This window comes from Mytilus edulis, unplaced genomic scaffold (genome assembly GCF_963676685.1).
Source record: "Mytilus edulis unplaced genomic scaffold, xbMytEdul2.2 SCAFFOLD_2206, whole genome shotgun sequence".
NCBI lineage: Eukaryota > Metazoa > Mollusca > Bivalvia > Mytilida > Mytilidae > Mytilus > Mytilus edulis.
The window spans coordinates 1-16,551 of NW_027267552.1; the positions used below are offsets into that span (position 1 = coordinate 1).

The following is a 16,551-nucleotide window of genomic DNA, read 5'->3' on the forward strand; positions in this document are numbered from 1 at the left end:
CCTTGACACCATTTGCGAGTATGGTCTTGAGAAACAATGATAATGCGTCGGAAGAGGGCGATAAATGGCTGACCTGTGGTAAGAGAGAGCCATATCTCTTGCACGTAAAATACATTTTTGTAGATTTCGAAAAAGAGCTGATAATGCCGCTACAAGGCATCACTCGCACCCACAAAGTGGAAAGGGATTAATATAAGTTGCAATAATTTGTTTCCAAATGCACTATAAACAAATATGTTTAAACTATTCCTGACTTGGTATAGGCATTTTTTTATGTATAAAATGGTGGATTGAGACTGGTTTTAATAAATAAAAAAAAACCACTTTTTCTTGTACATTTATATACAAAAGTATCACAAATATCAAACTCCTCGGTAATATTAAAAAAGGTGAAATTCATAAAAAGTGATAAAATCAATCTTTAGCCCATATCACTCAACGGAAAATATGAAACTGCTTAGTAATTTCCAGCTCATGAAATCATAACCAACTTTACTTTTAAGTCAGCCAATGACCCAATGTTGATCAATTTTGTATGTCCTGATTAGGATCATTTGATTGTATACTCTTAAAGTTTTTGAACATCAACACACTATAAATGATCACTGATTGATATTTTTCGTTTTCCCTTTTTTCGATCCAAAAACAGTTCTATACGTACAGAAAACGAAATCATAAATTTTCAGTATGCATTTTACCAGTAAAAAATCATCAAAGATACCAGGTCTTATGATACTATACTACATACGCAAGTTTTGTCTGAATAAGAATCACTAGAGGCCTTAAAATCAAAACAGTCGGAAGGCAAAAAGAATTACAAAATTAAAGAACCTTTAAATGCAATATATTTTAACTCGAATAAAATAATCTGAGGCTGTGTTTAGAGGATACAGGGATCTCCATGGATGAAAATTGAACGATGGAGGAACTTTCACATTACAAACCGTGTCTACGCTGTACACTGTATAGTGTAGCGCGATCGGAAGTATTTTATCCCTCTATATAAGGAATGGTGAACATGCTAAATAATTGCTTATTTAAATTATATTTATTTGAATTTTCATTATAGAATTAGAAGTATCAATATTTTCATTTATTGCCGTTTTTAACCATTCAAATGCCAAGTCTTCATGGTCCCCCTTTAGTCGAGAATGACCAAAAGCTGTCATAAAGGTCCCCATGTAGATTTCTTGTATTTTTGGTAATTGTTATGGGGGTTAAAAATCATATGATGTGGAGCTTATTTTTCATGGACAGTTGTCAATTCAGAACCCATTACCGGTATGGCTGATTTGCAGCTACAAAACGATTCGTACGGGTTATGTAAAAGGTTAAAGAGATTTGTAAAGCAAACATTGACAAATGAAAACGTTTTTAATGACTTTATCTGTCAAATTGATAGAGTCGCAAACTATTAAAACTAATAATTTCGTACATTCTTAAACTAATGAAAAGTATGCATGTTTGATGAAAAAGAACAAATTGCAGGTAAGTAAGACAATAAAAATATGAATCATCGTGTTAAATTAAGCAACCATTGGTAATTGGTGCTTGTACTAAATCAAAATGTGCACCTTATGTAAGATTTCTATGAAAGAACGATAATCCAATCGAGGATGCGGAACAAAATGAACCAAATATCAAATTTATAATATCAGCCAATATTTTGACAATTGTTCTAACAAAATTCAAACAGAACCCCCTGATAAATTAAAAAAAAGAGACAGTCTATAAAACTGTCAAAATCATACTTTTGTCAACCAAGGAAACGAATGAACATTGACTTACGAATGACAGTATGATATCTTTATATCTTCTCTCATCTATACCTCTTGTGAATTGGTATACACTGGGTTTTTTTAATTTTATGTATCAATAGTGGATTTAGCAGCTGATATGTCTCACTTCGGATTATTCTTTAACATGGGACAGTGCTGTTGTGCTGGATCAAGAACATATGTTCAGGAAGAAATTTACGAAGAATTTAAGAAAAAATTAGTGGAAAGAGCAAAGAAGAGAGGCCTGGTTGGGAATCCATTTGACGAAAAGCACGACTTCCTGGACCACAGGTGTATATCATTTTTTTTTTTATATACAGCAATTGCTGAATAATTATATTTTAGTGTGCTTTTGTGTTGTGTTTTAGTTTTTACGAATGCGGTTATTGTAATCTACATATTCATATCCAACATACCTCTATTTACCAGCGAAGTCAGAATTTCCGACTTCTGTCCGAGGCGAACTTAGTTTCAAAGCACAACTATAAGTTTATTATTTTCTATCAATAAGATCTATTGCTAATTTGTTTCTTCCTATGTAGGAATGGTATACTTGCTACTGGTCGTTAAGCTAACAACAATAATCTGTCACTGCATTTTTATTGTTACAATTAATCTTTAAAAAAGAAATATCTCACTTATGAATAAATAGGTTGACAAAGATCAGTTTGAAAAGATCATGGAGCTGATTGACAGCGGCAAAAAGGAAGGTGCAAAACTTGAATGTGGAGGAAAGAGAATTGGAACTAAGGGTTACTTCATCGAACCAACTGTATTCTCTGATGTCAATGAAGATATGAGAATTGGAAAAGAGGAGGTACATTTTATCCTAAGAACAATTTCAAATGAAAAGTATGTTAATAAAGTCGGCACATCAATCAAAATAAAATATTAATTTTACACCATGTATCAAAAATACATATGTTAATCCATATCTTATACTCATTTAATGCTGTATTTTTTTCCAATAAATTAATATTTTTGGTTTTTCAATTTTCATTCCATTGCTTAAATATCTCGTTTAAAAAAAAAATGCTGCGTCCGAAGCGCTTTTTTTTAACTTATAGATAAAAACGAAACTATCTTAAAAATAAAGAAGAAAATTGATATGAATAAACGGAGATGCGGGTTAGACGTCAACAAGACCGCAATTTAAAACCAAAATAGACATGGGGCTATATACCAAATCAATTTCTAAATCTTCCCCAAACATTAATCGAAAGAAGGTAATGACCAGGTCCATTCGAAGTACCAACGGCATGGTAAAATTATACACGGACAAGTATATTATACTCCAAAGAAACGTGTTTTATAATGATATATAAGTAAAATATTAATGTAACTTTAGAAAAAGTAAGCATTCAAATGCAATCATTATAATATATCAGTAAAAAATGGGTTAGGGGCATTGTAAGATGTTTATATCCAAAACTGAATCCACTAAAACAATCGTATTCAAAAATATTGTTGACTTTAAAAAACTAACTAGTAAATTAATTACTTGATAATGAGTAGGTAAATATAGTTATGTTAGTGTTTCATCTGAATTTGGACATTTCAAATATACATATTTTTGAATAATTCATGCTTTTCCAGATATTTGGCCCAGTACAACAGATTATTAAATTTAAAACCATGGATGAAGTGATTGAGAAAGCAAATAAAACATCATATGGTTTAGCTGCAGCTGTTTTTACCACAGACATTAATAAAGTTATGACCTACACCAGTCGTGTCAAGGCTGGAACTATCTGGTAAGTTGTCCACCAAAAATATAAATGGAGTAAAGACTTACACAAGCCGTAAACATAATGGAACTGTCAGGCAATTTGTCTTCATTAATGCAGTGCCTTGATTTATGAAATATTCGACAATACCAGTATTTGACTTCTGGAAAGATATGAGTGATAATGCTTAATTAAGCACGAATCACATGTAAGAATATCTTTTTTAAAATAGAACAGAAAAATTAAAATTTGTAATATAAAAGTTGTCGGTGGTACATTAAAAATAATTCTTCATATGACAAAAGCCTTGGTCTTCTTTCGTAGATACTTGGAAAAAATCTCGACAACGGAGGACAAAATTGTAAATTTTGTTACATCATGTTTACATTTTTGTTAGTCTCATTCATAAATAGCAAAGTATCACTATACGAATACACTAATCATAGATATCAAGATAAATGTATTGTACACCACACGCGTGTATCGTATACTAAATAAAAACTAGTAAAACAAAAAATTAAAAAAAGTTAAGGAAATATAAAGTACGAAAGTTGAAAAGCTTCAATATTCTCGTCTGGCTTACCAAATTACAAGCCTGGTATCTTTGATGGTATTTTAAAACCACTTGGTCAATGTCAATGATTCGTTAATTAGGGTATCACCAGTCTGAAAGCAAGCACTTTTTGCTGACATGAATATCATTGATATGTTTATTTTCTTTGAGTTTACTTTTTATAAAATGTTGAAATATTCGAAACACTTTCGTTTTTCTACCCTCAACCATATTTTGCTTTATCCGTTTTGGATTTAACTTGTTGGTTTAATGCTCTTTAACTTCGTGTTTGAGTCTTGCCTTCCAAATGATATAAATCGAGCGCCAGTGATGAAGCAGAAACGCGCATCTGGCGTACCAAACTATAAGCCTTGTATTTTCGATAATGTTTTATAACTTATTACAACTTTTTTTTATTAGATTTGATTTCGTAAAATACATTTTTGCGTGTGACTTAGTAAACTCTAACGCCTGGTGGCCTGTTTGATGCTTGGCTGTCGCCGTCGATGTAACAGTAAAGTTTATTAAGAAAACATGACAAATTTCAAACTAAATGGAATAAGACCCATTTCAAGAATACAAACCATACATCATTCTTTTTGCTCAACCAATATGTATCTTTGATCCGCGTACTATTTCCAGTAGCACACACGAAAGCTTTATTTCCAATAACCCTTCATTTCGACTTCGTTCTTTCTCACTTTGAACTAGTCAATACGTTATTTCTATGCTTGTGTACAGAATGTTTGGAGTATAAATTATGTATGCATATTACCCAGTGGTCCGCATATATTAAGTCATTTAACTCTTTATCCAAATATTCGTCAACCTATTTTCATTTATCAACTCTCATCATTAGGGAGCTACCATTTGATTTTTTAGGGGGAGGGGGGGGGGGGTGCTAGGATGAAAAATTTTGTCCTGCAATTTTTTTTAGCTGTAATCTCTGTCCTGCCTATTTATTTTTCACTCTGTTCGGTCCTGCCTTTTTTTTTTTTTTTAGTTTATCCTGACTTTTTTTTACCTAAATTTTCGTCCTGACTTTTTTTGTTGCAAGTGTCTCATTCTTCCTTTTTTTTTTACTCAAAACTCCTGTCCTGCCTATTTTTTTCAAATTTCATCCTAGCCCCCCCCCACCCCCCCCCCCCCCCCCTAAAAATCAAATGGTAGCTCCCTTACAAGTACTGTGATAGAATAAAAAATAAGTGCAATATAAAAATGAAAGTGAATACACTAAGCTAAAATTAAAGTGTTGATAGAAATAAAGATTTCGTTACACTAGATTAGGGTATTACATGAATAAAGGTATATTTTCATAGACAAAAACGAAATGAGGAAAGGTAGAATGTATGCTTTATCTACTATAAGTAGTTGAGAATTGTTTTAATATGATTTCGATGCACAAACTTGCTGCCACTAGCCGTTATAGGACAATTCCTTGCTCTATGGTCCTCAATTGACCGCCAGACGTCAGAGAGTAAGACTTTCGGACTTATGTTTGCTATAAAAAAGCGATGTTTATTATGATGGTCGAACGGTTACCAAATTTGCAACATGCTGAAATGGAAATGTCTATCATATGTTCTGTTGTTACAAAACTATATTTTGGTCATATTTATTTAGAAAGACCTGTCCAGTGCCCTACATATGCTGTAATGTTAGTTTGTATTTTGATACCTAAGTCATACTTGCAAATGTTTAACTTTACTCTGAACATGATGCAATGTATTTGTACTAACAACCGTTTAAACACTTGAAACTTTCAAAATTAATTAAGATATGTTATGTGACATTTATTAATTTTCAGGGTAAATTGCTACAACATATTGAGAACGACTTGTCCATTTGGTGGCTTTAAGAAATCAGGAATGGGCAGAGAGCTGTAAGTTTTGTTAAAACCTTTCTGTTTCGCGTTAGTAATTAAATTAAATTAAAATAAAAATCAGTCCGTTGTAATTGGTGTCCCCTTTCTGATTTCATTGGATATTATATCTTTTTTACTGAAAAAAAAGTAAAATCACAAAAATACCTAACTCCCAGAAAAATTCAAAACGGATAGTCCTTTATCAGATGGCAAAATCAAAAGCTCTAACACATCAAAAGAATGGACAGCTGTCATATTCCTGACTTGGTATAGACATTTTCTGATGTAGAAATTGGTGGATTAAATCTGGTTTTATGGCTAGTTAGTCTGAATTTAAACAATATGGGCACAACTATCGTACATTTGTACAATATTTACTGGACTTGTATGCAGTTTATAAAGTATAACATGGCTAATAGAAAAAGGGGAAGTCCATTAAACTAACAAAATCATCCACCAAATGTTATCAATCAACGAAACGAGTGGAAACCAGCTGTTTTTTTTACTGACTAGGTACAGACACTTCCCAAAGATTTGTTATAGAAATTTAGCTGAACCAATAAATTTCAGCACGAAATCATATATAAGCGAAGAAAACAGCATTATGACGCTAGACATTTTACAATTCATAATTGAATTATATTTTTTATATATTTCAGTGGAGAATATGGTTTACATCAATACTCAGAAGTGAAAACGGTTTGTATTGATAAACATATACTGTGGATTCATTATTATTCGTTGGATACCAATTTTTGTGGATTTCTTGGTTACCTTCAAACCATGAATTCCAATGTCTAACGAAATATAGCTTGTAGGAAATTTTGTAGACTTTGTAGAAAAACCACGAAATCAAATATCCACTAAAATGCAAGTGTTTCTCATTCCACGAAATTGGTTCCCAGTAATATAAAAAAAATCCACAGTATTATGAAATCTTTGAAAGTACATGTATAGCATTACATATTTAAAGTCTCTGATAATAGACCACAATAAGAAATATTTTTGTCTAAGATGTCAAAGTTGAGACACGACCGTTCTTGATTTATAATTGTTTAAAACTATTGTGATAAACTTACAGTTATATGTTTTAGATCTAAAACACAACCATTTATTTTTTAATTTGTTTTATTAGATTATTCGAGTAGCTAACATTACTCAAATAGTGTTAATTACATGTACTGCGCACTTAACTATTACCTAGGCGCAAAACACTTTCAATACAGAACATGGAATTAATTTAGTAATTTAGAGGACTCAAAATAATTTATAGCGAATAAAATGGTGATTGTGTTCATTTTAATTTGTCAAAATGAATGTTTCATTTAGTAAACATGAAAACATGTATGAATGCAGGTTGACAATACACAAATAAAACAAACAAATAAACCTTGGAGTTAGCTCGCTTGCATTGGCAAAAATATAGTCAGCGGTTTATATTGTCAATAATCCAAAGCCTTCATATGATGTTAGACTAGTTCCCATTTAATAGAACATAAATGCTTTTTTAACTATTTATATAAAAAAAGTTGGAATTGTCTATGCCAAAAAAAAAAGAACAATTACACCCCAGGTGTAACGGATCACATCAAAGACATCAAATAAGGCGATAAGTCGAGTATGCGGTCTATATAAGTATCTTTATTCTTCAAAATTACATATAATTTTGGCTTCATATACTATATCATAACAACCGATTCTCTACAATAAAATACAAATACACATTAACATACATCGTATTTGTCTTTTTGTAAAGTAAAAATATTACTTAAAACACTAATAGCATAATACTAATCAAACAATATGATTCACTTTCTTTTACTCTTCATAAGTAACTTGTTAAATTAAAAAGTTAATTAGAATAAATATAATTTATATTTAAATACTTTTACAATTCTTAATATTTCTTCTTTAAATAAATATTGTTTTTTTAAAATGTACATAAATTATCTCTTACCGATTATGATCTCTCTATAAAATTATGATGTGTCTCCGAATATCAAATAACTTGCAATGAATAAAAACTAGACAACGTAACGTACGTCAAAAGCGAAACGTCATAAAACTTAAAAACGGGAAATATTATAATGTTCATGAGCGCAACGTTACATATGCTCAAATACCCAAAAATAGTATCTACAAGTATTATAAATAAAATAAATAAATTCAGTAATAATAAATGAAGTAACCCAACAATTTGGAATACATTTCAAATCTAACACTAGGTATTATCGTATTTTTTATAGAAATAATATATATGTAGGACTCGGAGCCGCGATGGTACTCCGAACCGCGTTGGTCACTCTGAAGTGCGATGGTCCACTCTGAATTGTTTTGGTTAACACGCTGAAGTGCGATGGTAACACTGTGACGCTAACTTGTTGTTAGAGACGCTGAAGTGCGATGGTCTAAAGGAGTAGGTTCAGTAAGACCCCTTTTTGGCCCCAAAATATAGTAGTTTTACGAAATTGTGGAAATGTAATCTTTTAGCTATTTACTGGAAAGTAGAATGCTTCTGCTACATAAATATAGGCTGTTTTTTACAATACAATGCACATTTATCGGGTTCTAGCATCATTGTGTCATGCTAAATTACTGAAATCTTCACAATTTTAGCATTTTACTTACATTTTAGACGGTTTCCGTCTCAAATGAAAGTGGCCGCATTCGTGTTTATTCATAATATTGAAATATAAGTTGTATTTGATGATAATACATAACATATATAAAGGTTGAGGATGAACACGGATACGGCCACTTTCATTTTTAACAAAAACCATCTGAAAAGTGACGTTTTTTGGCATATTTGATAGATTTTTCATATTTAAGCTTGAATCGGAGCGTTTTTAATGACTAAATCAGTTAAAATCTTTCACATTAACTAATTGAATCAATTGAAATAGACACTCAAGTGTTAAAAAGTGTCCAAAATCTTTCGTTAGATGAACCTTAAATTTGAGGCCAAAATCGGCCCTTACCGGGCCTACTCCTTTGACGTCTATAGAACTTACTAAGCAGGGTTGCGTTCAATATCGTAGCGGCTAGCCTAGCTGCCACGTATATATTGATAGCATTTAGGCTAGCTTTTCGTTCAGTAGACAAAAATCTACGTAGCACTACATAGCCGCTATGATATTGAACGCGACCCTGGACGCATTCAATTTTGTTTAATACACTATTAACTTGTACTTGTCATATCATAGCGAAGAAATTGCTCACAACACTCATGTACCTATTTATCTGATATCATAACAGGTTTTAAGAAATGAAAACCATTAAGTACATTTATTATTGACTCAAATATACTGAGACGTGACGCTTTTTCTGTAAAAAAAAAAACCCTTGAGACGGGACGCTTCTCTGCTAATCATCAGAAATTAAGAAGTACACCAAGTTCGAACCATTGTTTTTTTTTTTGTTTTTTTTTTAAATTGCAGAAGATGAATACTGTATATTCGCACAATAGAATTATTAACATTGCGAGTTTTCTTACAAAGCAGTTTTCATCTCAAGACTTAACAAGAAGAGAAGTAAAAATTAACATTGATATCAATACATTTTATTTGTCTCACAAAACGCTTTCGGTACGCATAATACATGCTTTTGCAAAAACTGGTTAGCTCATCTGCAGACCTAGATCATCTTTTAGTCGTCTTTTTCTCCATGGTTTGTTGTCTGACTTACTTTGACATATTTTTGTAACCCCCACCTCTAATGCTCAAAACTGTTTGGGATTTGAATCGTTCGTTTCATTCTGTTTATTCCCTTTGTACATATGAACCTTCATCTAGGTAAAGCATCAACATGGAGCCATTTGATTTAATAACGAAAACGTGACATTGTTCGAACGTAATGCAAACCCATCGCACTTCAGCAAAAGGACCATCGCACTTCGGCGTAGACCATCGCGCTTCAGCGTGACCATCGCACTTCGGCTTCCCCATTGCACCTCCGAGTCCTACATATATATATTCACTATTCAAGCTAAAACAGGGAGTAACTATAACAGCAACTTTCAAAGTAAATGTTCTGTTTTCATGTTGTAAACTATTATGTTCTCTTATTGAACATGAACTATTTTTGCATACAACAAAGATGATCTGAAATATGATTTATAGAGTAGTTAATGTATCTCCTAACAGAGAAGAAAAGAAATGGAAAATAACTTGAAATTTTTTTTGTAGGTCATCGTTAACACACCGACAAAAGTATAGAAACTATTTAAGCTGAATGATACTTTGTTATTGTGACACTATTGTTATAGTGAATTAGTTGCATTTTTATATCTAAATAGTATAAATGCACAGTTGAATCTTGGTACCTATTGAACTTATTTACATTTAATATAGTTTTCTATGAGGTATAGTATCATGAGTGTTATATTATTACCAGAGCACATTGTATCATATGCGTTGTACTCAATTCTATAAAGAAGAGAAGACATTTTTTTATATGCAAATGTTTTTAACCTTGCAAGTTTTGTTATGAGCAATTAAGAAATGATCATTTTCACAGAAAACCTTAATTTTAAAGTCTGATCAACCCTGACAATTAAACCTTTAGATGGGTCTGATTTTCAATAACTTTCTTATATACATTGTTGATGTGGTGTAATATAAAATCTATACATATTGATTATTGTTATTATTGATATTTTAATTATGATTTTATCTTATTACTATTATTATTTAATTCTGAAATTATCAAATACTACAAAAGGGGATAAGATTGAGTATGTAGTATGAGATTTGACATAACATACTTTATTCAAAGAAATTAATTTCTTTTTTAAGTTTTCAAGGTTTTGCATCGTTATTTAACTGAATGGATCTTTTAATTATTTAACTTGTATTTGAATATTTATTAGAAATAAACGTATTTATCATTGTGTTGATTGGTAAGTTTTGCGCAGCAATGCAACAAAGAAATAATGATTGCAAATCAGATAACAATATAGCAAAGGATAACGATCTTCTTCAACTTTGTATTTGTTTGGCTTTTTAACTGTTTTGATTTGAGCGTCACTGATGAGTCTTATGTAGACGAAACGCGCGTCTGGCGTATAAAATTATAATCCTGGTACTTTTGATAACTATGTTGGTCGTTGTACTCCCAAACATTGAAAAGACCATAAATTTTACAATAACTTGAGGAGATTGATATAGTACAAACGACCTCGTGAGGTCGTGATTAAAGAAGTATATCTGCTATATTAGAAGTATAATTATTAACTCAACGAGTTGCAGCTTCCAGGTTTAAACCTTTTCTACATATGAAATGACTGTACCAAGTCAGGAATATGACAGTCGGTATCAATTCGTTTATTGTGTTTGAGCTTTTAATTTTGTTTTTTGATTAGGGACTTTCTGTTTTGAATTTTCCTCTGAGTTCGGTATTTTTGTGATTTTACTTTCTATTCGAAAATGATAAGCAAAATGAAAGTACAGGAAAATGGAAATTTTTAGATTTCATTTGTTGTTATCTCAATGACATTTAAAACTACAAATAGGTCGATCTAAATCGTTTGGTCTCCAAGTCTCCGATGTTATCACTTGATCGATAGGTCATGCTTTTGAACTAAAAGGGAATATTCAGTTTTACAAAAAATGTATAGTTTGGCGAATTTTCCTTTTTTGGTTTGTTTTTTATTATAACGGACTTCTTTATCCTTAGTATTGATGCTCACTTGAAGTCCAAATACGTTTCACCTTGGTAATATCAATATTTGATTTCAAAACTACTTAAGGCAATACATTCTGAATTCATTTAGGATGCATCGATCAATATTGAATTTTTGTCTTGTAAGTAGTTTTCTCTAAAATAAAAAAAGACCCACATGTGACTCATTTGTTTCAAGTTTATTCAATGAATTAACTAGTGACATTGTACAATTATATACATAAACAGTAAAGTTAATGAGTAAAAACTGATTATACGTGGTTTCGTTCACATGCAATCATTTCAAACATAAAGGTAATTAAATGACTAAAAGGATGATGAAGATGCTTGTATATTACCACTGATATGCAAACAACTTTCAAAGCAATGACAGTCTGATACCTTTGAAGATATTGGAAATAAAGCAATAATGTCCACTGACCTCTATTGCTTCTTTTAGCTGTTATAGAAAATAAGTTGATCCATGTACTCTCTCTTATTCATAGTATTTAGAAACAAGAATGTGTTCATACATTGTAGTACACGGATGCCCCATCCGCACTATCATTTTCTTTGTTCAATGGACCATGAAAATGGGGGGAAATCTCTGATTTGGCATTACAATTAGACAGATCATATCATAAGGAACATGTGTACTAAGTTCAAGTTGATTGGACTTCAACTTAAACAAAAACTACCTCGACCAAAAACTTTAACCTGACGCGGGACGAACGGACAGACGAACAGACGAACAAACGAACGGACCCACAGACCAGAAAACATAATGCCCATTAATGGGGAATAAAAAAGTATCTATATTACTTTTTGATTTCGGAGTGTAATTAATACAGTCATGTTAGATAGAAAATAGAGAGAGAGAGATATGAACTTTTACAAATTCATACACATTTTTTATTGGATTAAAAGGACCGTTTTTTTCTTTAGCCTTTGTCATATCACATTAAATTTTAGATATGAAGTATGACAGAAAGTTTTATATCTAAGTTTCTTTTCTTTACAAACAACGGTCTTTTCCACCTTTTATTTCATACATAATGATGTTGTTCTTGGTAAATATGTCATCAACTTTTAACAAATCAACTTTTTTTACATTTTCTACGCTACAAACATTTATTAGATTGGATTTAATTAAAAGAGAGGTAGAGAATATAATGCATATTAATTATGAAGGACGGTTTGAATTTTCTATCTATCTATTTAGTATTAATTAAATAGTTATTCATTTTATTTACAACAACGCATGTTAGAAAAGACATAAAATTATGTTAGAGTTCTCTGTCTATTTCGGTCTTTTTATAAACTTTTTAATTGAATCTATCTTTCATTATTCATTTAATTTAATGGGAAGCTATATCCGAATATATTATTAATTCGTATATTTTAACAAATTTGATTCGTTTAGGGATAGTCACATGTTAAACTATATTTTCGAAGGTAAAGAAAAAACGGCGGATAGCAAAAAGCATATTGACCGGCAAAAAGCATATTGCACGGTTTATTTTTAGAATATCTAAAAACCGATATACTTTGTGACGTCATGTAATGAATTTCAGGATATTGTTTAACGTTTGAAACAAATGATATCTGTGATCGATTATTTGACGAAAAAAAATCTTAAAATACATAAGATGTCCAAAAAAAGTAAATGAAATAACAACTAATATGTTGTCATTGTCAAGGAGACGATGCAATATCTATAAAGTTCTAACCAACCTAAACGACTATTTTGATACAAACATGGTCGGAAATTAATAATATAACAAATATAGCCTTTGTATGAGGTCAATACAGGATATATCGACCCAAAGAAGTATATCGACCTCGGACTTCGTCCTCAGTCAATATACTTCTTTCAGGTCAATATATCCTTGTATCGACCTCATACAAAGGCTATATTTGTATAATGTGGATCTCGATACATATAGTTTCATGATTTATGACTGTATCTAATTATGCTATACTTTATGTGGTCTAACAAAAAAGGTTTACCAGCACCGTTACATCAAATTCAAATCCAAGAATAATACAGCTACAAAACATGTTCAGTAAATATATGAACTTTGTTTAATTGTGCACCGATTGGTTATATTCGGTTGTTTTCGTGCTATCTTAAATGTAAAATCTGTTTTATTTTTTATCTTAACGAAAATCATGTTATTTGAACTGCTAGTTTTTGTTCAGAGGAGTAGGATGTCGTTGTGGACTATTTTACTGACCAATATTTCGGTAATTCCTGTTACTAGAATATATTTTATGTAGTACAATGCTTTTCAGAAGAAATAATTTTGCATTTAAAATCGATACATACAAATAAAAGTAGAAAATTAATATTATATTTTGTTCCTGAAAACGATAAAATCCATAAAAAATCTTGTCTATATTCGAGCTTTCCTGGTATCAAGAATTGTTTAATATTCAATAGATCTATGGAAAAGCATAAATTAGAGAAATGACAAATAAAAAATGACTGGAAACGTATAAAACGTAATTCTTGGAAGTGATGTTAGTAAATAAACAAGAGGCTCTCAAGAGCCTGAATCGCTCACCTGGTAAACAATGCCTTATTGAACATATTGAACCATGCCAGGCAAACATTACCCCATGTCAGATTTGCTCTACATGCTTTCGTTTTTTGAGATATAAGCCAAAAACTGCATTTGACCCCTATGTTCTATTTAAAGTAAGGGCGGCCATGTTTTTTGACGGATCAAAAATCGAAGCACACACTTTGTGCAGGATAATCTAAGGAAATATCATGCTAAGTTTCATCCAAATCCATTCAGTAGTTTCAGAGGAGAAGATTTTTTAAAGTTAGCAAATATGATGAACAAATTGTGAAAAATTGTCATTAAAGGACATTTACCCCTTAAGGGGTCAATTGACAATTTTGGTCATATTAACCTATTTGTAGATCTTACTTTGCTGATCATTTTTGCTGTTTACAGTTTATCTTCATCTATAATAATATTCAAGATAATGACCAAATACTGCAAAATTTCTTAAAATTACCAATTAAGTGGCAGCAACCCAACAATGGTTTGTTTGATTCATCTGAAAATTTCTGGGCTGATAGATCTCGACCTAATGAACATTTTTACCCCAGTCAGATTTGCTCTAAATGCTTCCGTTTTTGAGATATAAGCCAAAAACTGCATTTGACCCCTATGTTCTATTTTAAGTAACGGCGGCCATGTTTTTGACGGATCAAAAATCGAAGCACACACTTTGTGCAGGATAATCTAAGGAACAATCATTTTAAGTTTCATTCAAATCCATTCAGTAGTTTCAGAGGAGAAGATGTTTGAAAAATTGTTAACGACGACGACGTCGACGACGACGACGACGACGACGGACGCCAAGTGATGAGAAAAGCTCACATGGCCTTTTAGGCCAGGTGAGCTAAAAAGCCAAAATAAGCCACGAAATATCTAGCACCTTTCTTGCAAACAAATTTGTTGTTTTATCGATCCAAGAATGTCGTTTATTGACATCTTTTGCCGACTGTATAAACACAATGTCTACTAAAGGGACATAGCTCATTTTCTTTGTAATAAAATGTTCGTGACAGTTTTACTACATATAATTCAGACATACTTGAGACACGTTTTAGTTCCTTAAAGATCCTGGTGTTTTGAAGATGCTTTCCATACAAAAAAACTACAACTGTTTGCGATTGACCTCTCGGAAAAGCAAGCAGGCTTTTGTATAAAGATTTTAGCAATTTTCGCAGTCTACTTGATTTAGTTGTGCCTGGTTGCAGGTATTTAAGAACACGTGTCTTCTTTGGGGCGTTGTTACATCAGGTTGGATTAATAAAGAAAATACCATCTTTGTTTTGTGAACATCAATATTTTTTGCCATCAGCGCTATACTTTTTCGCAGCTCTCTATCAAAGTTGGCAGTAGTAACCTGATCATAAACAAAAGTAAGACGGGAAAAAAGTTGTTTCCTTTCTCCTGAAATAAAAATAACAAACATTTTTCTCCTTAAATAACAAATAACTGTGCAAAAAACAAATTTCTTTTTAAAATACATATCTTTCTTCTGAATAACAAATGAGTGTGCTTAACATCTTTCTTTTAAATCGAGTTTAAAATAGTAAATAAGTGTGCTAAGTCATCTTACTTCGAAATTACAAACAAGTGCGCTGAATCATCTATTTTCTAACTAACAAATAAGTTGGAGCGCGTCAGTGGTTTATTATTGGATATTTTGCATGTATTGATGGTACATATAGACCATGACATAGCGTGTAAACACTTTCCTATTGTTGAAGATCGAATGACGACCTCGTTATGACTTTTGGTGTTTTATTTGTTTGGGTTGCTTATCTTTTGATGTATACCCCAAACCTTCATCATTCATAGTATTACTTGTGAATAGAAACCAAATAGCACAAACACATTTTTTGACACTATTCGTGACATGGGCTATAAATTAAAAAGGGTAGATTTTAATTGTACACTGAGATATAAAAGTAAAAGTTTAATCGAGTGTATTTGTTAGTAACACTAGTATAGAATAGCACAAAATCAAAGAAATTAAATTTGTTATGTTTTAGATGTGTTTTTACTAAGAGCAAAAAGCAATAAGACAAGAAAGACGAAGATGATTTAATACAAATATAAAAGACGATTCTGTAATATTGGCTATTGGGTTGATTGTATGATCTGGTTCATGTATTGAACTCCGGTTTACCACTGTTGCCTTTATATATCAGTTGCGCATCAAAATTATTATTTATTTGGTTTGTTGGGTGAATGATCTTTTCACATTTAGTGCATATAGCATTCATCATGAACGCTCAAATGCAACATTTGGAATGCCAAAAATGTCAAAACACACGCATTCTAAACAGGTATAACCGGTAGTTTAACAGCAGTACTTTATCGGTCATGTACGCTTTTAATTTCAGAAAACAAATGCATTCGATATACAAGACTCACCTCG

General features: G+C 31.5%; 1 protein-coding gene across 1 annotated transcript; it reads left to right on the forward strand.

The window, feature by feature from the left end:
• Positions 1-1,861: 1,861 nt before the first annotated feature.
• LOC139505632 (aldehyde dehydrogenase, cytosolic 2-like) lies at positions 1,862-10,810 on the forward strand. Its single transcript, XM_071295121.1, is given in 7 exon segments — positions 1,862-2,040; positions 2,043-2,069; positions 2,431-2,595; positions 3,375-3,532; positions 5,866-5,940; positions 6,582-6,621; positions 10,107-10,810. Coding segments are annotated over 7 exon segments (639 nt in total). The 5' UTR covers positions 1,862-1,896; the 3' UTR covers positions 10,137-10,810.
• The last annotated feature ends 5,741 nt before the right edge of the window (positions 10,811-16,551 follow it).